Source organism: Ostrinia nubilalis, chromosome 2, assembly GCF_963855985.1.
Source record: "Ostrinia nubilalis chromosome 2, ilOstNubi1.1, whole genome shotgun sequence".
NCBI lineage: Eukaryota > Metazoa > Arthropoda > Insecta > Lepidoptera > Crambidae > Ostrinia > Ostrinia nubilalis.
In genome coordinates this window covers 2040481-2059424 of record NC_087089.1, presented here as the reverse complement: position 1 = coordinate 2059424, position 18944 = coordinate 2040481, and the positions used below count along the sequence as shown (strand labels likewise).

The 18944-nt window shown below is 46.0% G+C and overlaps 1 protein-coding gene and 1 long non-coding RNA gene across 2 annotated transcripts in view; both read left to right on the top strand.

Annotated features, from left to right (window-relative positions):
- Positions 1–15957, top strand: part of LOC135078104 (uncharacterized) — a 41138-nt gene extending 25181 nt beyond the window's left edge. Inside the window, exons 24-42 of the mRNA XM_063972682.1 lie at positions 350–453; positions 801–896; positions 1047–1173; positions 1595–1692; positions 1982–2263; positions 3517–3867; positions 4117–4253; positions 4666–4825; positions 4879–5190; positions 6294–6405; positions 12916–13142; positions 13693–13933; positions 13968–14135; positions 14170–14337; positions 14473–14640; positions 14776–14943; positions 15079–15246; positions 15382–15549; positions 15685–15957. Coding sequence (XP_063828752.1) covers positions 350–453; positions 801–896; positions 1047–1173; positions 1595–1692; positions 1982–2263; positions 3517–3867; positions 4117–4253; positions 4666–4825; positions 4879–5190; positions 6294–6405; positions 12916–13142; positions 13693–13933; positions 13968–14135; positions 14170–14337; positions 14473–14640; positions 14776–14943; positions 15079–15246; positions 15382–15549; positions 15685–15957 — 3528 coding nt within the window. The remainder of the gene's footprint in view (positions 1–349; positions 454–800; positions 897–1046; positions 1174–1594; positions 1693–1981; positions 2264–3516; positions 3868–4116; positions 4254–4665; positions 4826–4878; positions 5191–6293; positions 6406–12915; positions 13143–13692; positions 13934–13967; positions 14136–14169; positions 14338–14472; positions 14641–14775; positions 14944–15078; positions 15247–15381; positions 15550–15684) is intronic.
- A 37-nt stretch (positions 15958–15994) lies between these two features.
- On the top strand, positions 15995–18690 carry LOC135080150 (uncharacterized). Its single transcript, XR_010258955.1, has 3 exons — positions 15995–16054; positions 17961–18050; positions 18581–18690. It is a non-coding gene; the product is annotated as an uncharacterized LOC135080150 (long non-coding RNA).
- The last annotated feature ends 254 nt before the right edge of the window (positions 18691–18944 follow it).

Below are 18944 nucleotides of genomic sequence, written 5' to 3'. Positions count from 1 at the left end.
CGAAAACAGCGGCGCGGGAGCGGGCAACGAGCGGGCAGCGGCGAGGGAGCGGGCAACGAGCGGGCAGCGCATTCCTTCTTTTGCCCACAATAAATCGAGCGTTAGGAATAAATTTGAATCGAAATAAAATTGTCGCCGTTGTTCAGACATTTCGTTTGCGAATAAAAACAAATATCTCGACAACACAACCCCGAACACAACACTTCGCCGCTAAAGCGCCGCGCGAGCTGCTCGCTTGTTTTTTGTTACAAGCGCTTTTTTCCGCCCCCAGTAAGTATTTATAAAGTATGTCACTATGAAAAATTTACCATTTTTATTTATTTTTACTTACACTACAATTTATTTGTAGGTGGACACAGACGACTGTGTGTCGGTGGCGGCGCGTTCTGACACGTCATGGCCGCGCCGGCCTTCGCACAACGATGACGCGATCAAACAGCTGCAGCAGGTATTGTGAACCTTACTACTGTCGGAATTTGGTTGGGTTTCAATTGACGGTCAAGCTGTAGATACTGGCTACACAGGAGTTGCAGTTGTGCGGATAGTCGCGTGTTGATTTTTGTCTCTCGTCTTGTCTACGATTGACAGCTGTCATACTTTACACAACCAAGCCCATTGTGCGCATGTCACAGATTTTCAATGTTGTTTTTTTTAAAATAAAATGGAATTTTTTATTCAGTGACACAAAACAACACAAAAAAAACAACAGAAAACACAAGCATAATCGACGGGAAAAAATTAATGTGCTTATCTCTTAGTATCTACTTCTTCATATTGCTGCAACTGCAATCTAATAAAAGTAACCATTTGTTTCATTTAAAACAGAACGGCAACGTAAAGAGGCCTACTGATGTCGGAAGTCCACGACACACGTCGCGGCCAGGGCTTACAAATAGGTAAGTTTTAATCTGCAAAATTCGACCCTATTATTTAATAGTTAAAGACCATATTCAGGTTTAACCTTCCTCGCTCAAAGGTATTCACATGATATTGCAGTCGTTGAATATGAAACCTTAAGTGTACTACCATAAAGTCGACATTCGCAGGGGCGGTGGGTACCTGAGCGCGACCGCGGCGCTCTCTCGCGGCGGCGAGCTAGACTTGCCGGCGCACAACCACCCGCCGTCGCACTTCATAGAGAACAGGAAGAGTATCCTTGTCAATGGCTACCCGGTGAGTTGTTTATTTAGTTGATTTTGAACTTTATGGTGCTGATAAAACATTATCAAAAGTCGAAATTAATACATTCCTTTGGGTCTTGATAAAAGTGCTTTTTAAAAGCTAATAGCAAAATAAAATGAGTTTCAACTTTACGCCGAGCTGGAAATGAGACCATGCAAGTTGCTTTAAATTATAAAATTACAAAGTACTATTTCATGTTACATATTATAGCAATAATACCGCCTACACTATGTTTCTTTTGTGTATTTCTTTTTTTGGTAATACAACAATGTGTTGTTATGTCTATGTTTGCAAATATAATGAATCAACATTTGCAAGATCTTATATCCTTCTTCTTCCCCCTTATGGCGTTAATGCGTTTCTACGTTTGCCAATTTTGTATCTCATATCCATTATATTATTTTGTTGCCAGGTGATGACGTGCTACGCAACGTCAGCCCCCGAAAGTCCTAGCACGTCAACTCCGGCGCAGCTGCCTAATGATGTGTTCGATTTCGTACCACAAAATGGGTAAATATTAGAAATCGTTTTATTTGACATGCACACATTTCAAGTTTGATTAGGAAAAATTTAAACCAGTTCAAATTCATAATTTGTCTTTTACTCTCTACTTCAACATTTAATGAACATTAGGATGTATCTCAAACTAAATTGCTTACTTGAAAAAATCTAAACACCTAAGAGTTCGATTCCTAACTTTAGGCCTATCTATTTCTTCAAGTATTAAGAAATCTTATGATTTTACCTAAATTACACTGACAAATCGGATACAAAGACAAACAACGATTTGGTCCCACAGAAACAGCGTGCAAACGGAATCCACTCTAGACGGCGGGAACAACAGCCAATCAGATGCGACCTCTCAATGGGTGGACGATAGCTTCCCACCTCAGCACTCACCGGAGCGTCCTTACCCTTCCACCTCCAAGTACGACCTACCGTCGACCTCCAAGCCCTACGATGACCAGGACCTGATGGACCGATCGCTCAACTCTAGCGAGAGTTCCTTCAACGCCATGTCGGTCAGCCAGTACGATAGGCGTTATGACTCTGGGATCGACACCGAGCAACCGGAGGCCAGGTCAGTTTAGATAAATGTTTAACCGATTTAAAAAAGGAGGTTATATGTTCGGCCGTATGTTTTTTTTTTACTTGAATATTATAGGTTAACTCAGACAGTGCCTAAAGTATGCGAGCGAGACTTCAGAAATGCTTCAGATTTGTACTCTCTGTCACGTCTTATGTCACCCTTCTCGTGCCGCTCTCATACCTCAGGCACTGATTGATTTAGGCTGGTTTTAGTGTCACGCGGACTGTGCGGTGCGGACTCGCTCCGCACGGCCAATCTGTGTGAACTTCTAGGGAGCGTTTTAGAGTAACGCCACAAAATATAACAGAAGGTAAACTCACGTATGTACCTCGCACGCTCGGCCGTCGCGCTAGGGTTGTCTTGTCATGTGTTGCGTTTATTTCGTTATGATAGAAAAATGTAACTCTTAATACTATGGAAGAAAGACAATAACAGATATCCACGTATAATTATGTAGTTATGTTTAGTACGTTATTATTATAGTAATAGTTTGCAAACAAATACACGAGAAGGAAGTAGTATCACGTAGTATGTTTGGGTGGTTGACACTATTATCCAATAATTCCTAAAACCTTTTTAAAATACTTCGATATTCCTAATAATATTGAGTTGGCTTTCAATTTGTCAACGTTAAACGAACTATTGAAATACAAATAAATACCTTACTTACCTCCCGGAATCAACTGGTAGTTTAAAACACGAAAATTTAGTTTTTAATGTTGAGTGTAAGCAACCATCTACTTAACAAATGTTATAATAATACCCCTTTTTTGTTGTTCACTCATTTTCGCACAAACAAAATAATTTCACAAACGCGTGTGCAGCGTCACTCAAGCGAACGCAGTCGCGCCTCGCATTCGTCCAAGACAGTCTTGATCGCGTGTACGTGAGCGGTGTCTATGTGTGCGTGGCTCGAGCGCGCTTAGTATGGAGTTTACCTTCTGTTATATTTTGTGGTAACGCGGTCCGGAGGAACCGCTCCGCTCCCTAGAAGTTCATACAGATCGGCTGTGCGGAGCGATCCGCACTGACAGTCCGCGTGACACTAAAACCAGCCTTAAACGCTAGACTTATAACACACATTAAAAGTATAAACAATACATGAGCTGAACATGTTTCATATCCTTCGATTCGCAGGTCAGACCTGCAGTTCTGTAATACAAGGTTTCCCTAGTTTAGGCTCCAGTATAAATTACCATTATTCTGTAATCACGTGTAGAAATATATTTTTTTTATCTTTTTAGGTCAGCAATAACCGATCTGATGACCCGCATGAGTTCCGCCACCATTTCGACCTCGGCCAATCTTGTAAACAACTTGACGGCTCGGATCGTCAAATCGGAGATCCGAACGAGTATAGTGAGCATCAGCTCGTCTAGAATCGAGAAGAAAAGAGATGCGACAAGTAATATGTCGCTGAGTACACTATCAGTGAATAGTGCGGAGACTTCTGTGTCAGATAAGAGTTCGAGCCAGGACGTGAATTCGGAGAATGTAACGGAGAGGCGCGTCAGTCCGCCGCCGGCCAAGGCGCCGTCGACTGGTGCTATACCTAAAAGCATCAGCTTCGATGCTACAGCTGAGAAGTCGCAAAGGTAAAGGTTGCTTTTGTATCCTAACTTTTTACATTATCTGGGGTTTCTAATAGGATAAATGGGATGAAAACTGAATAAGGCGATGTAGCGTGCTATGCTCGGGATTCCCTGTGTGATCGAAACAGAAATAAGGAGATCTGCAGGAATATCAAAGTGACTGATATAGCCCGCAAAATTGCTAAACTCAAGTGGCAGTGGGCGGGGCATATAGTGACATAGTATTTATTTATTTTAAAACTTTGTTTTTAGGCGACGTATGGCCGGCGAAGAGAGCCTTGTGGGTAACCTGGATGAGCTGAAGAACAACGTGAAACGCTCCGGAGGAAACTTGCTGCACAAGATCAAGATGTTCCGACAGAAAGGCCGCTCACATCACCAGCAGAATGGTAAGCGTTTAATGCCGCGGTTACATTACGCGCGAAATTGATCGAAACCACAATAGCCGAGTGGTGGCGGGGACCTGCGTTCCTCGGATCATGTTACACTAAAGTCCGGTCGCCGAGCAGATAGAATTTCGTCCAATGACCCCAAGCTACCCATCCTTATCACTCGCACCTAATTATATTGCTGTCGCGACGGGCGGCCGCAGTGAATGTGCGAGCGCGACAGCAATATAATTACGCACGAGCAATAGAAATGGGTAGCTTGGGTTGGTCATTGGACGAAATTCTGTGCTCGGCGACCGGATTTTAGTCTGACCCTTTCACCGTTCGGCTAACGTGGCTTCAATGTTTAAATGGTTAACCTCGCTACGTGAAACGTGAAAAGATTCTTAACTCGAGTAATTTGGTTTAACAGATATCAAGGTATCTGAAGAGGAGGTCCGCAGCGACGATGGCTGCCGCTCCGAAAGTTCAGAGGACATTTTGGCCAAGTACCGGCGCGCGCCCGAGCCCGCCAAGCGCCGGCCGAGCGGCGCGCGCCGCGTGTCCGACGTCGACGCCGCCGACCTCGACAAGTGAGTACAAGCACGAGGCCAAGTATCATCAAGGTATCTGAGGAGGTCCGCAGCGACGACGGCTGCCGCTCCGAGAGCTCGGAAGACATCCTGGCCAAGTACCGGCGCGCGCCCGAGGCCCGCCAAGCGCCGGCCGAGCGGCGCGCGCCGCGTGTCCGACGTCGACGCCGCCGACCTCGACAAGTGAGTACAAGGCCGAGGCCAAGTATCATCAAGGTATCCGAGGAGGTCTGCAGCGACGACGGCTGCCGCTCCGAGAGCTCGGAAGACATCCTGGCCAAGTACCGGCGCGCGCCCGAGCCCGCCAAGCGCCGGCCGAGCGGCGCGCGCCGCGTGTCCGACGTCGACGCCGCCGACCTCGACAAGTGAGTACAAGCACGAGGCCAAGTATCATCAAGGTGTCCGAAGAGGTTCGTAGTGAAGACGGCTGCCGCTCCGAGAGCTCGGAAGACATCCTGGCCAAGTACCGGCGCGCGCCCGATGTCGACGCCGCCAACCTCGACAAGTGAGTACAAGCACGAGGCCAAGTATTATCAAGGTATCCGAGGAGGTTCTTAGTGAGGTCGGCTGCCGCTCCGAGAGCTCGGAAGACATCCTGGCCAAGACCTCGGTCAAGTGAGTACAAGTCCAAGGTCAAGTGCCAGTGCGCCTGACCCGCCAAGCACTACCCCGCTTATTCCCAACGAATCACACCTAAACGAGTAACACTATTACCAAGCCTGGCTATCTCTCCGATTATGCATCGAAAACAAAACACGCGCGGCGTACCGGCCCACATGTGACGTATTTTTTTGTCTCTCCATAGCGAATATTTGTTTTACAATGGGCGAAGAATACGTTCGCTCGTGAATCCCTCGTGGATTAATCCAGCCGTGTTTTGATTTCGATCAGGCCTGTTCATCTCCGCGAGTTTACATAGAAAACAAAACACGCACGATGGCCCACCTACAGGATACTATTCGACAAGGCCTCACATACGAGCGAACATTGACTCACGCTCGCGTATTCGTGTGTATGATGGAAGAAAATAAAGAAAATGGTGTACTAAATACTGTGCAGTATTTAACTGCCTAAATAATAATAAAAACACAGAATGTACTTTTTTAAGTTGCCTCAAGACACTGAGAGGTAAATAAGTAGTTAATATTATTCATGATAATTCATGCTAAATCATGTATTTCCTCCGCCATTTTCCGCAGTTTGGCACCTCACGTCACATCATTTTACCGAAGTCAGCCCTATAGCTTCGGCGCAGTGCCGATCACTGACGTTTGTCAACAAAATGGTGCTTGACTCTTGAGACAGGCTAAATTACATCATATTGTTAATGACATTGAGCATACATTTTTTTAAATACCTTCGCGAAGTAAAACTTCAGTACGTAGTACTTATTATTATTCTGTGTTTCGATGCTTATACCCGCCTGAATAATGATTCAAACGCCTTAAATATAAATGCTTGTTACCAGATGCGAGGGCGTGGTGGACCTGAACGACCCGGAGGTGTTCAACAGCATGAAGCGGCGCCTGCGCCTGGTGCTGTCCAACCCCGACCTGTACTGCGTGGAGTACGTGCCAAACGTGAGTCTGATGACATTGCAAAAGTTCATATTTCATTACTGGTTTCTTATAAGAGATGTCAAAACGTTGAATACATGTCTCAAAATGTTTGTCTCTAATAAGATTAATAGTCGGGTTCATATTATTAGAAGAGTTACTGCGCTTGAGGAGCGGCGCCGTGCGCGATTGGAGTATTCACTTTCGTGTTGTGTACCCAGTTATTTACATGGTTATTTTTGTCTATATCAGGGGGCTTAGTGCGAGTTTATATCAAACAACTTTACCAGTGACTATACAGGCTGTTAGGTAAATGGGTATATGAGCCGAGACTAGCCCATGTTAACATACTCATATAAATACTATAGTGGTGTCAGAAAGTGGATATCGTAATATTTAATAAAAAATATTTTCCCATACAAAACTAAATAAATTATTATTATTTTAATTTTTGGACAGCCCTACGATCGCGCAACTCCCTCCTAGGTCAAACGTGGTCAAACGGTATTTCATTCACAAATTTTGACGCGAGTCGGCACCGCCCACTTTTATTATTACTTTTGAACCAATTCTTCACTTACCTCTTTTTATTCTCTGCAAGCAATCCAAGGTATTCAGGGGGTAACACTTCACTCTAATTCACAAAACGAATCGCAACACATCTATCACATCCATCCACTCACTTAATTCACCTTCCCACGCTTTCAAGTGACCGGGTAGGTTCTTGTAGTGAAATCCTATTTTCAAGAACGGGATCTCCGGGTCTCCCATCGGTGGTATGGTGGTGTCGATTCACCCACCCGTGAAAACATTAAGATACAAGGCATCGTGGAACGGAAGGTCTCCCGGACATAAATAGTTCATCACACTAAAGAAGACACAAAGTCCTATTGCACCAACACCACTCAACACACATCACCATAATTTCACTGTATTACTTAGCTATTTGAATATCTAATTATCCAGAACGTCAACAACAAAACATCGCAACGAACGCAAATTATTTACTGACAAAATAATCCCATCAAAAACAATACTTGTCAAAAAAACCAAGTCTCGCAACTCAGTTGTTCTACGGTAAAAAGTTGTGAGATCCATGTAATACCAAGTCCAGGCCAGGAAATCTTTAACGTTTTACATAAATTATTGACTTGGCCATCGCACTAAATAATTTAATTTACACGTGTTTTCATGCGATGGCCAAGTCAATATATTTATGTAAAACGTTAAAGATTTCCTGGCCTGGACTTGGTATTACATGGATCTCACAACTTTTTACCGTAGAACAACTGAGTTGCGAGACTTGGTTTTTTTGACAAGTATTGTTTTTGATGGGATCTCATTTCTTTTTGTATTTTGTAGATAGCAGTTATGTATCTAGAAAACTGGACCGAAATTGAAAAATTTTACTCGACTTGGCGGTTGCACTACCGTGCCCCCAAATCTCATTTCTTTTTGTATTTTGTAGACAGCAGTTATGTATCTAGAAAACTGGACCGAAATTGAAAAATTTCACTCGACTTGGCGGTTGCACTACCGTGCCCCCAAATATTTTAGTTTTTCCTTGATTCATACACCAAACACTACTTATATTCCAAATTTGAAGCTTCTAGGTCTGCTAGAAGTGCCTTAGAATTTTGATGATCGGTGAGTCAGTCAGTGAGTCAGTCAGTGAGTGACAAAATTAAGTAACTTTGACCCATTATAATTCTTAAACTACTGGTTCAAATTGAATGAAATTTTAAATATACCGTGTCTTTACAATGCCTGCATAGCTAATGAAAATTCAGCCTTCTAGTTTTATCCACAAAGAAGTTACAGGCGGTCGAAAATGGCCTGAATTGCTTCGAGAAAAGGATGGTACGGCCGTGCCGCTTTTTTGCTCGACTTGGTGGGGGCACTGCCGTGCCCCCAGATGTAAACAAATAAACATGGCCGCATGGCGCATGCGCGGTGCAACTAGTGCGGGGTCATTATTTTTTCCATAAAATCGGTAATCGATATTGATATTACATAAAATCGATTAAAATATCAAATTGTTTGAAAACCATCTGAGTAATCAATAGGAATGTCTTAAAATCAATTATCGATTAATTGATAGATCCTACCTACCTGAAATCGCTCATACTATCGATGGGTCTAAATTAGTTTAACGATACCATTGCATTGATAGAAGACATTGAAAAAAAAACAACACAGTTTTATTTGGTAAATTAAGAAAACCGTAATCTGCCATGCTTTTGGAAATGTTTTAGCTAAATTGAAATTTGCGATAAACGCTGTTATTTTTCTTAGATTAGAAAATATGATATTTTATTAACGATAGTATGAGTGATTGGGTGGCCTTTCGATAGGCTATTGATAGACAATCGGCAAGACTACTGTACTGACCAACTGGATTGTAATTACGGCACTGTAATTACGACACTTTGACCCCAGACGACTCGACCTTCATTAGTCAATCATGAAATGAAAACTTAACCCCAACCACATGTCGTCTCCATTAATGATTGGAAATGAATTAATGGCACCTAAATTTATTATTTGTAGAAAAAAAATCCTTCAACGATTTATTATTGAACACGTGAAAAATCTTAATCGATTTTTTGCCTTCAATGTCACCTCCTTACACATCTCTACTCCTGCGCCGCGATGATCTTCCGACTCTTTCTTGCAAGTGAAAGCCGCCGTGCGATACGTCTTGCGTCTCACTCGCACTACACGTGCCGGTCCCATTGTTCATCAACAAAAGACATTTCGTTTTCCTTCAAAGATTAAACAGAGCGTTGGACACATTTCTTTAATGCCTAAGGTTTTTTTTCAATGGTGTCTTATTTTTAGTTAAGGTATTTTTAGTACACAATACCGTGATTTACGATGATAAAATTTAGATGATTACCTACAATGTCTCATTTTCCTTAATCAAAGTTATCAAGTTTAATGATTCGTTCCTTCATTCATTTCAGCCGAATGACGTCCACAATGAACGGTCCTGATTATTCAGTTTATTTAAATAAGTAAGTTACAGTCAATGAAGTACAATTAATTCTTGACCACTTTGTTTACTTTTACTTATCCAAAATCCAAATCGAATCAAATAAGGTAAGGGAGTATTTGACTTGTGCTAAATCTTTTTAGATGGACTGATTTTCCTGGGGGATTGCTTAAGGTTTTTGCCTCTCAGAGACAAATTTTTAGGCAGAAAATTATAATGAATTCTGTTATTTGTTTTATCTACGCTAGTTTGTCGTACTATTAATTTTCAGGGGTGTCACGACGCAATTTGGCGACAAAAACTGAATCAGCTGATTACTCAATAATGGTACCTTTCCCAGACTTTCTGACACCACTATAGTATTTATATGACTATGTTAACATGGGCTGGTCTCGGCTCATATACCCATTTACCTAACACCCTGTATAAAAAAAATGAAATGTATGACGGATTGTACAGCGTCCCTAACGGGTACTTTCAAGAATTAAAATCTTCATAGATTTTTTTGACACACTCGCTAGTGAAGACGTTCACTCCGCCAGCATTTTTCATTCTGGTCGGCCGTTTGGTGTAGTGGTTCAGAACGGACTACTATGCCGAGAGGTCCCGGGTTCGATTCCCGGCCGGGCAGAAATTGTAATGATGAATTTTAATTTCTGTGACGGGTCTGGGTGTTTTCTATGTATAATATGTATGTATTAACAAAAAAACAGTATACAGGGTCCTTCTAAACTAGCTACATTCCTTTTAATGGGGGCATCTATACGGTACACTGAACAAGTTCACCAAATTTGAGTATGTGTTTTATAATGATTTTACAAAGTTACATTTTCTAACAAAAATAAAAATTCATTTCGTCTTACATAATGGAACATGCTGTATTTTTTACTCACACAACAAAGCTGTAGTGTATTCTTTCTGCACAGGAACACGAGACACAACACACACAACGCTCACTACCACTGCACACTTTTTTGTTGTTTACACTCACGTCATAACAACTCACAGCAGTCGTCACAGCTGATAGCCGATTACTTAGCTGATCGACTGATTGGGCGAGCTATCACTTCAATGTTGCAGGCCTACTCTCATATCGTTGTCTATCCTTATTATCTTATGTTAATCACAGTAAAACGGACTCACGATATCATCGAAAAATCAACCAGCAAAGGCCATGATTTTTAAGGCGCGTCTTAGTAAATTTATTTGCATTTGTGCATCTGTGCGTCATAGTTCACTTCACGAGCACTACAAAACGCACCTTCACACAAGAAAGCTAGTCAAAAACTGAATTAAATCAAAGCGCACGCGCCGACAAATGCCGACAAGCCGCACGCCTTTTGTTGACACAAAGACGCCGACGCCGCCAAAGCAAAAGCCGAAAAGTTGGCATAAGCGTACAGTCGACAAAAAAGAAACTTATTTGTTTATTATTTTATCTGCTTGCTTTCGATTTCAATTGATTCGAATCTAAATTATGGTGTTGAGTATTTCATGGTAAAATATCCTATAACAGATAATAATTAAAAATTAATCGAACTTATTGTTTTGTGAAGGTAATTCAATGGCCTAGTCAATTATTTAGAAACATTAAATTAGACTATTGAAGCAAATAAAACTCTTCAATTTGTTTGTATTGATATTCCATTTATCCTAAATCAAAGTCCATTCTTAAATTAATCGTTAATGTCATCATTTCTATTACAATAGAAAAGTAGATGAGGTAGGTAGGTACCTAATTAGTTAAATAAAATGTCCGAATCATTTCCGTTCCAACTTGGTATTTATTTATGACCTATCTTATGTACCTGTGATTTAACAATAAACACAATTTTAATTTGAATAGTAAAAAAAAGTTTGTTGCATTTCTTAATTTTATTTTGGTGAGTGTACATTGCGCTAGCCGGCGGCCGGCGGCACGTGTCTAAAGGCGGCGGCACGTGTCTAAAAGTTCGTTTGCTGCGCGCCGGCTAGTGTTGTACGATACGACACTCGAGTCTTGGAATCTTACTTATTAAAAGTTTGAAGAAAATAAAATAGCTATGAATTAAGACTGTGTGTTTATTACTTTATTGGACCGTTTTAACTTTTTGATTACGAAAATCGTCAGTCTTTAGATGGATACTTCTGATTCGATTATTTGCGTTTAATGCAATTTTATTGATATTACATTTGTATTGTGCGATTTATTTTATTTTCAATTAGGATATAACATACGGATGATGATATGAAATCACTCATTATTGCCTATTAGTATACACCAACTCAAGTTCATGTCATGATTCAGTCTAGCTCAAAGAACTTAAAATACTCGAAAGGACTCGGAAGACTCAATTATTCCCTTATTCATGTGACTAACGAGTCCTAGTCTTAAAAATAAACTCAAGTCTCAAAATAAAGACTTAAAAGACTCGAGGTTCTTACAACACTAGCGCGGTCGGCTATTGTGAGGGACGGCTGTCTTTGATACCACCGACTCCGCCACGCATAAATAAGGATGTCAACTCCAAAATTCTTTCTAATCTTAACAATAATAAAACTATCATTATTTACTTTTATATTTTTTTTTTGTTTCTACGATGATTTTAATGATTATTATTTCAGTTTAAAATTGATAGTTGGGAACAATTATTTACTTATTTACTTCGGAATACTAAAGACTGCCGATAATCACAGGTAGATAATTCGATAGCGTTTAGTTTCTGCTATGATCGAGTCAATTACGAATCACAATTTTAATTTGCTAAGGGGATATTAAGCGATTAAAATTAACATGAAAAATGTGCCTGCTTTATCGTAATAATAACCGTAATTCTAAATTTCATAGTCATGGTAACTATCCCATTTGTGTATGGCATAAAAATAAGTCATTGATTTCGGCAACTAACTTTTTTGCTTCGTTTCGTTGCTACGTTTGAAATAAAAGATTTTTACAAGCGCAAAAGTATTTTAACGAACTTTTGAATAAACATCATTCCATTAAGGCCACTAAATAAGTACTTACCACATAAGATTTTTTTATGTTACCAAAAATAAATAAACTTTAATTTTCTGCTTAATTTAATTCCTTAAATAACTAGTAGTAGCCCTAGAATAGCTTGTGTGGCGCCCGGTCCGTCGTCCGGCGGCACTCTTGTGTTCGCGGCCAGTGGCCCAACGGCAGCACAAGCGCAATGGCGGCCATTACGTAAGCTCGTGTGCGTGCGGATTTTTGTCAGTGTAGTAGTGAATCAGCTGAACAGGGTGTTGTATTGGGTTGATAAGAAATGAAGTTGTTTCCTTAATTATCTCGGAAACTAGCCTGAATTTTTGGCTCAAACTTTGGGAACGTATTCAGTGTGACGTCTACATGCTCCCATTAAACGGAACGTAGCTGATTTAGAAGGACCCTATATAAGTATGTTTATCCCGTCGTCTAGTACCCATAGTACAAGCTTTGCTTAGTTTGGGACTAGAGGCGCAGTATAAAATGTCCAAGGATATAAAAAAAAACAAAAAAAAATTCTGACGCTAAGAATACGTACGGTTTTGTCATCCAGCGTTGCACGAGCACGTCCCTCATCGAGTGGGTCCGCGCTGCAGCCGCGGGCGCCAGCAGCGAGGCCGGCGCCGCCATCGCCAGCGCCGTCGCCCGCGCGCTCACCGCGCCCGCCGCGCCGCGCCTCGCCGCCGCGCTGCGGGCCGACCTGGCGGCGCGCCGGCCCTACGCCGCCTACCTGGCCTCGTGCCGCGCCGCGCTGCAGCACGCCGCCCGCGCGCGCGCCACGTGAGTACCCCGCCCGCCGCCGCGCTGCGGGCCGACCTGGCGGCGCGCCGGCCCTACGCCGCCTACCTGGCCTCGTGCCGCGCCGCGCTGCAGCACGCCGCCCGCGCGCGCGCCACGTGAGTACCCCGCCCGCCGCCGCGCTGCGGGCCGACCTGGCGGCGCGCCGGCCCTACGCCGCCTACCTGGCCTCGTGCCGCGCCGCGCTGCAGCACGCCGCCCGCGCGCGCGCCACGTGAGTACCCCGCCCGCCGCCGCGCTGCGGGCCGACCTGGCGGCGCGCCGGCCCTACATTGCGTACGAACAAAGAACTCCGCGTATAATGTGACTCAATTATGTAAATTATATGTACGACATATTGTAAACAGCTAAGGCTGGTTGCGCCATGTTACTTTAACTTTAACAAACGTCAAAAATTTTTCAAATTTAATTCAAAAGGCACCGGTTTTTTACGGCTAAAGTAAGTCGGTGCAACTCAGCCTAAGTAATTGATTCCTTTCCCTAACTTACATCACATTATCTCTGTGAATAAATAATCTTTTAATACTTACAGACAAATCAACGCAGTCGTGCTGGAGTGCGGCTGGTGCGCGCGCGCGGCGGCGGCGGCCCGCGCGCTGGAGCAGCTGGAGCGCGGGCCCGGCGTGCGCCGCCTGGCGCGCCTGCACGCCGCCCGCCACGCGCACCACAACGGTGAGTGTACTACAAGTACTGCCCGCTGGAGCAGCTGGAGCGCGGGCCCGGCGTGCGCCGCCTGGCGCGCCTGCACGCCTCCCGCCACGCGCACCACAACGGTGAGTGTACTACAAGTACTGCCCGCTGGAGCAGCTGGAGCGCGGGCCCGGCGTGCGCCGCCTGGCGCGCCTGCACGCCGCCCGCCACGCGCACCACAACGGTGAGTGTACTACAAGTACTGCCCGCTGGAGCAGCTGGAGCGCGGGCCCGGCGTGCGCCGCCTGGCGCGCCTGCACGCCGCCCGCCACGCGCACCACAACGGTGAGTGTACTACAAGTACTGCCCGCTGGAGCAGCTGGAGCGCGGGCCCGGCGTGCGCCGCCTGGCGCGCCTGCACGCCGCCCGCCACGCGCACCACAACGGTGAGTGTACTACAAGTACTGCCCGCTGGAGCAGCTGGAGCGCGGGCCCGGCGTGCGCCGCCTGGCGCGCCTGCACGCCGCCCGCCACGCGCACCACAACGGTGAGTGTACTACAAGTACTGCCCGCTGGAGCAGCTGGAGCGCGGGCCCGGCGTGCGCCGCCTGGCGCGCCTGCACGCCGCCCGCCACGCGCACCACAACGGTGAGTGTACTACAAGTACTGCCCGCTGGAGCAGCTGGAGCGCGGGCCCGGCGTGCGCCGCCTGGCGCGCCTGCACGCCGCCCGCCACGCGCACCACAACGGTGAGTGTACTACAAGTACTGCCCGCTGGAGCAGCTGGAGCGCGGGCCCGGCGTGCGCCGCCTGGCGCGCCTGCACGCCGCCCGCCACGCGCACCACAACGGTGAGTGTACTACAAGTACTGCCCGCTGGAGCAGCTGGAGCGCGGGCCCGGCGTGCGCCGCCTGGCGCGCCTGCACGCCGCCCGCCACGCGCACCACAACGGTGAGTGTACTACAAGTACTGCCCGCTGGAGCAGCTGGAGCGCGGGCCCGGCGTGCGCCGCCTGGCGCGCCTGCACGCCGCCCGCCACGCGCACCACAACGGTGAGTGTACTACAAGTACTGCCCGCTGGAGCAGCTGGAGCGCGGGCCCGGCGTGCGCCGCCTGGCGCGCCTGCACGCCGCCCGCCACGCGCACCACAACGGTGAGTGTACTACAAGTACTGCCCGCTGGAGCAGCTGGAGCGCGGGCCCGGCGTGCGCCGCCTGGCGCGCCTGCACGCCGCCCGCCACGCGCACCACAACGGTGAGTGTACTACAAGTACTGCCCGCTGGAGCAGCTGGAGCGCGGGCCCGGCGTGCGCCGCCTGGCGCGCCTGCACGCCGCCCGCCACGCGCACCACAACGGTGAGTGTACTACAAGTACTGCCCGCTGGAGCAGCTGGAGCGCGGGCCCGGCGTGCGCCGCCTGGCGCGCCTGCACGCCGCCCGCCACGCGCACCACAACGGTGAGTGTACTACAAGTACTGCCCGCTGGAGCAGCTGGAGCGCGGGCCCGGCGTGCGCCGCCTGGCGCGCCTGCACGCCGCCCGCCACGCGCACCACAACGGTGAGTGTACTACAAGTACTGCCCGCTGGAGCAGCTGGAGCGCGGGCCCGGCGTGCGCCGCCTGGCGCGCCTGCACGCCGCCCGCCACGCGCACCACAACGGTGAGTGTACTACAAGTACTGCCCGCTGGAGCAGCTGGAGCGCGGGCCCGGCGTGCGCCGCCTGGCGCGCCTGCACGCCGCCCGCCACGCGCACCACAACGGTGAGTGTACTACAAGTACTGCCCGCTGGAGCAGCTGGAGCGCGGGCCCGGCGTGCGCCGCCTGGCGCGCCTGCACGCCGCCCGCCACGCGCACCACAACGGTGAGTGTACTACAAGTACTGCCCGCTGGAGCAGCTGGAGCGCGGGCCCGGCGTGCGCCGCCTGGCGCGCCTGCACGCCGCCCGCCACGCGCACCACAACGGTGAGTGTACTACAAGTACTGCCCGCTGGAGCAGCTGGAGCGCGGGCCCGGCGTGCGCCGCCTGGCGCGCCTGCACGCCGCCCGCCACGCGCACCACAACGGTGAGTGTACTACAAGTACTGCCCGCTGGAGCAGCTGGAGCGCGGGCCCGGCGTGCGCCGCCTGGCGCGCCTGCACGCCGCCCGCCACGCGCACCACAACGGTGAGTGTACTACAAGTACTGCCCGCTGGAGCAGCTGGAGCGCGGGCCCGGCGTGCGCCGCCTGGCGCGCCTGCACGCCGCCCGCCACGCGCACCACAACGGTGAGTGTACTACAAGTACTGCCCGCTGGAGCAGCTGGATGCATAATCATCATCATCATCATCATCAACAGCCCTTTACAGTCCACTGCTGGACTATGAGCCACCTCCACTATAGCCTCGTAGCGCCCACGCGCCTTTTGATAACCCAAAATAAACATGGCGACTACAGCCCAGAACTTTTTTCAACTAACTTTCAATTACCGCCCATGCGCCTTTCAGAAGGCCATATTATTAAACTTTGTCTAGATTTTTGAAATTTCGCGGCTTAAAGAAATAATTTAATTCGATTTCTGAACGAAATATTAGGGAACAGTTTCCGGTATGCTACCATTGGCTGTCACAATTGACAGATGGGATTTTTTGAAAAATGGCCGGCGGTATGGACGGCTCACTAACACGTAGTTAGTAAATCGCATTTTTTTATGATAATCCGTGGTTGTCGAGTATGTTTTTATGCAAAAAGTTGCTAACGAATAGGTATTACTTAAATAGAGATAATTACTTTGCATTTTTAGGGCAGAAATTCTGCGAAATCTTGGATTGAAATAATATGTACTTTGTGAAGGCGGTTGGGTCGAAGCTAGTACTAAAAATATCATAATATTTTTAGTTTGTGGCTTTGTGTTATATTGGTTTATGGAATATTACTAATATAAAAATGCAACTTATCTTTCACTAATAATTAATTTAATTAATTAATTATTTGTCGGCCGTTTGGTGTAGTAGTTCTAAAAGGGACTACTATGCCGAGAGGTCCCGGGTTCGATTCCCAGCCGGGCAGAAATTGAAATGATGAATTTTAATTTCTGTGATGGGTCTGGGTGTTACTAGTATAATATGTATGTATTTAAAACGTATATAATGTAGTATATCCGTTACGCGAGCACCCATAACACAAGCATATTAATTGCTTACTATGGGGCTAGATAGCGTTATGTGTGAAATTGTTCAAAAATATTTATTATATTTATTATTATTATTAATTTAATACTCTTTACACTACTAATTTTTTGTATTATTTAATTTTACATCACTTAATACTTCCTTTTAATCTAGAATTTGTGGCCCGATGGCCTTTGTAAAGAACAAAAGGTAGACAAATAATTGAATTTAAAAACACATGCTAATATAATCATACTTATACCCTGAAAGTTTCACTTCAAACCGGTAACTCTAACACATACGAATTTCAACTCAAAATCTTGGGCTGATAGGACTATAACTATAAGTCCTATAAGAAGGACGGTCGGGTCGTAGTTAAAGAGGATCCAAAAAATCCGTGGGCGCTACGAGGATAGTGGAGGGTTTTGCCATAATGCCCACGCTTGGCAGGCGGGTTGGAGATCGCAGTTTAAAAAGATTGACTGCGAGACATTTGGGCGAAAACTCTCGAATGTCTCATTCGAGATTGATGAGTGTACATCCGGCATAACAGTTGGCACCACTGGCAACTGAGATTACCGTGCCCTTCAGCCACTGTTTTCTGCAATAGCAAATGACAGTAACCTTACTTTACAGTAGTGCCAACTGGTGAGAGTTAAAATGATAGGCATCATTGCGAACACGCCCAGAAGTAGGGCGGACGCATGGCTAAACGAACTGAGTGTTTTTCACTATCTATTGTAACGGCGGCATTACAACACTACACTCGCACATACAATAGATCAATACCGGTAGCAGAGGTATTAAGACTCTAGACCTAGAACAACCACTCAACAACAAAAACTCAACAATTCACCGCGGCACCTAGTATAGTCGATAACACAATTCCATTCACAATGCGTCATCAACGACGTTATAATAGCCTAGCGGTACAGTCGACAGCACACTATACAAAACTGTTACTCTTCTTAACATCAGATTTTTTAGACCCCAAAGTGCATCAATTTTTTGTCTTGTGTTTTAGGTGGCGAGTTGATGGACGAGAAAGCTACAAGACTGACCGCTCACATCAAGGCCATGACAGCCGAAGTGAAAGCTGATCCTTCGTGGGAAGGTAAATTACATAAGACTTTAAATATGACATTGTAACCTATGACATTCGGAAATTATTTTCCATTAAGACCGGAGGAGAGAATCCTTAAATTCCCAGACTTGCTATTATTTGTTGTTCGGAAATATAAATGCACCCTATGGAGGCGAATATTCTGCGACTATAGTCTGGTCAGTGAGCACGTAGAATTTTGTCCAATGACCCCAAGCTACTCATCCTTATCGCTCGCGCGTAACTCGCACACTCACTGCGGGCGCCCGTCGCACAATCATAACAGCAATTTATTACGCGCGAGCGATAAGGATGGGTAGCTTGGGGTCATTGGACAAAATTTTACGTGCTCACACACCGGGCTTTACACGTACTAAATTTCACACTGTGCGTTGCTCTTGCTGCTTCTAGTTAGTTAAGGGTTTTTTGTCTTTTTCTTTAGTTCGTTCGTTTCAGTCAAATAACGTCCACTGCTGGACAAAGGTCTCCTCCAAGATGTCCATTTTTTTTTGGTAAATAAAGATTTTCTATTTTTCTACCAGGCGCGACCCCCGCTGTACTGGAAACATTGGAGCTGACAGTGGAGCGCGCGGCGTTCTCGCGTCTGTACCTGCAAGTGCTGTTTCCCAATGGAGACGGCGACATCGCGAGGGACCAGTGAGTTTTATAGCCTGACCAGGAACATAAAAACCCTGGCATAGAGGCGCGTCAATTGCATTTGATAGTGCAACACTGAGTACAGTCGTACCTGTGTTAAATTAACAGGCTAACTTTATGTATCGGGATTCAGGATTACGGGCTAATTTAATATTTTCATAAATTAACGAAAAAATATTATTATAGGTAACCTGGTTTAAATAAATTAAATGAAACCCTCAATCTAGCTAGTAGGACTTATTTTGTTAT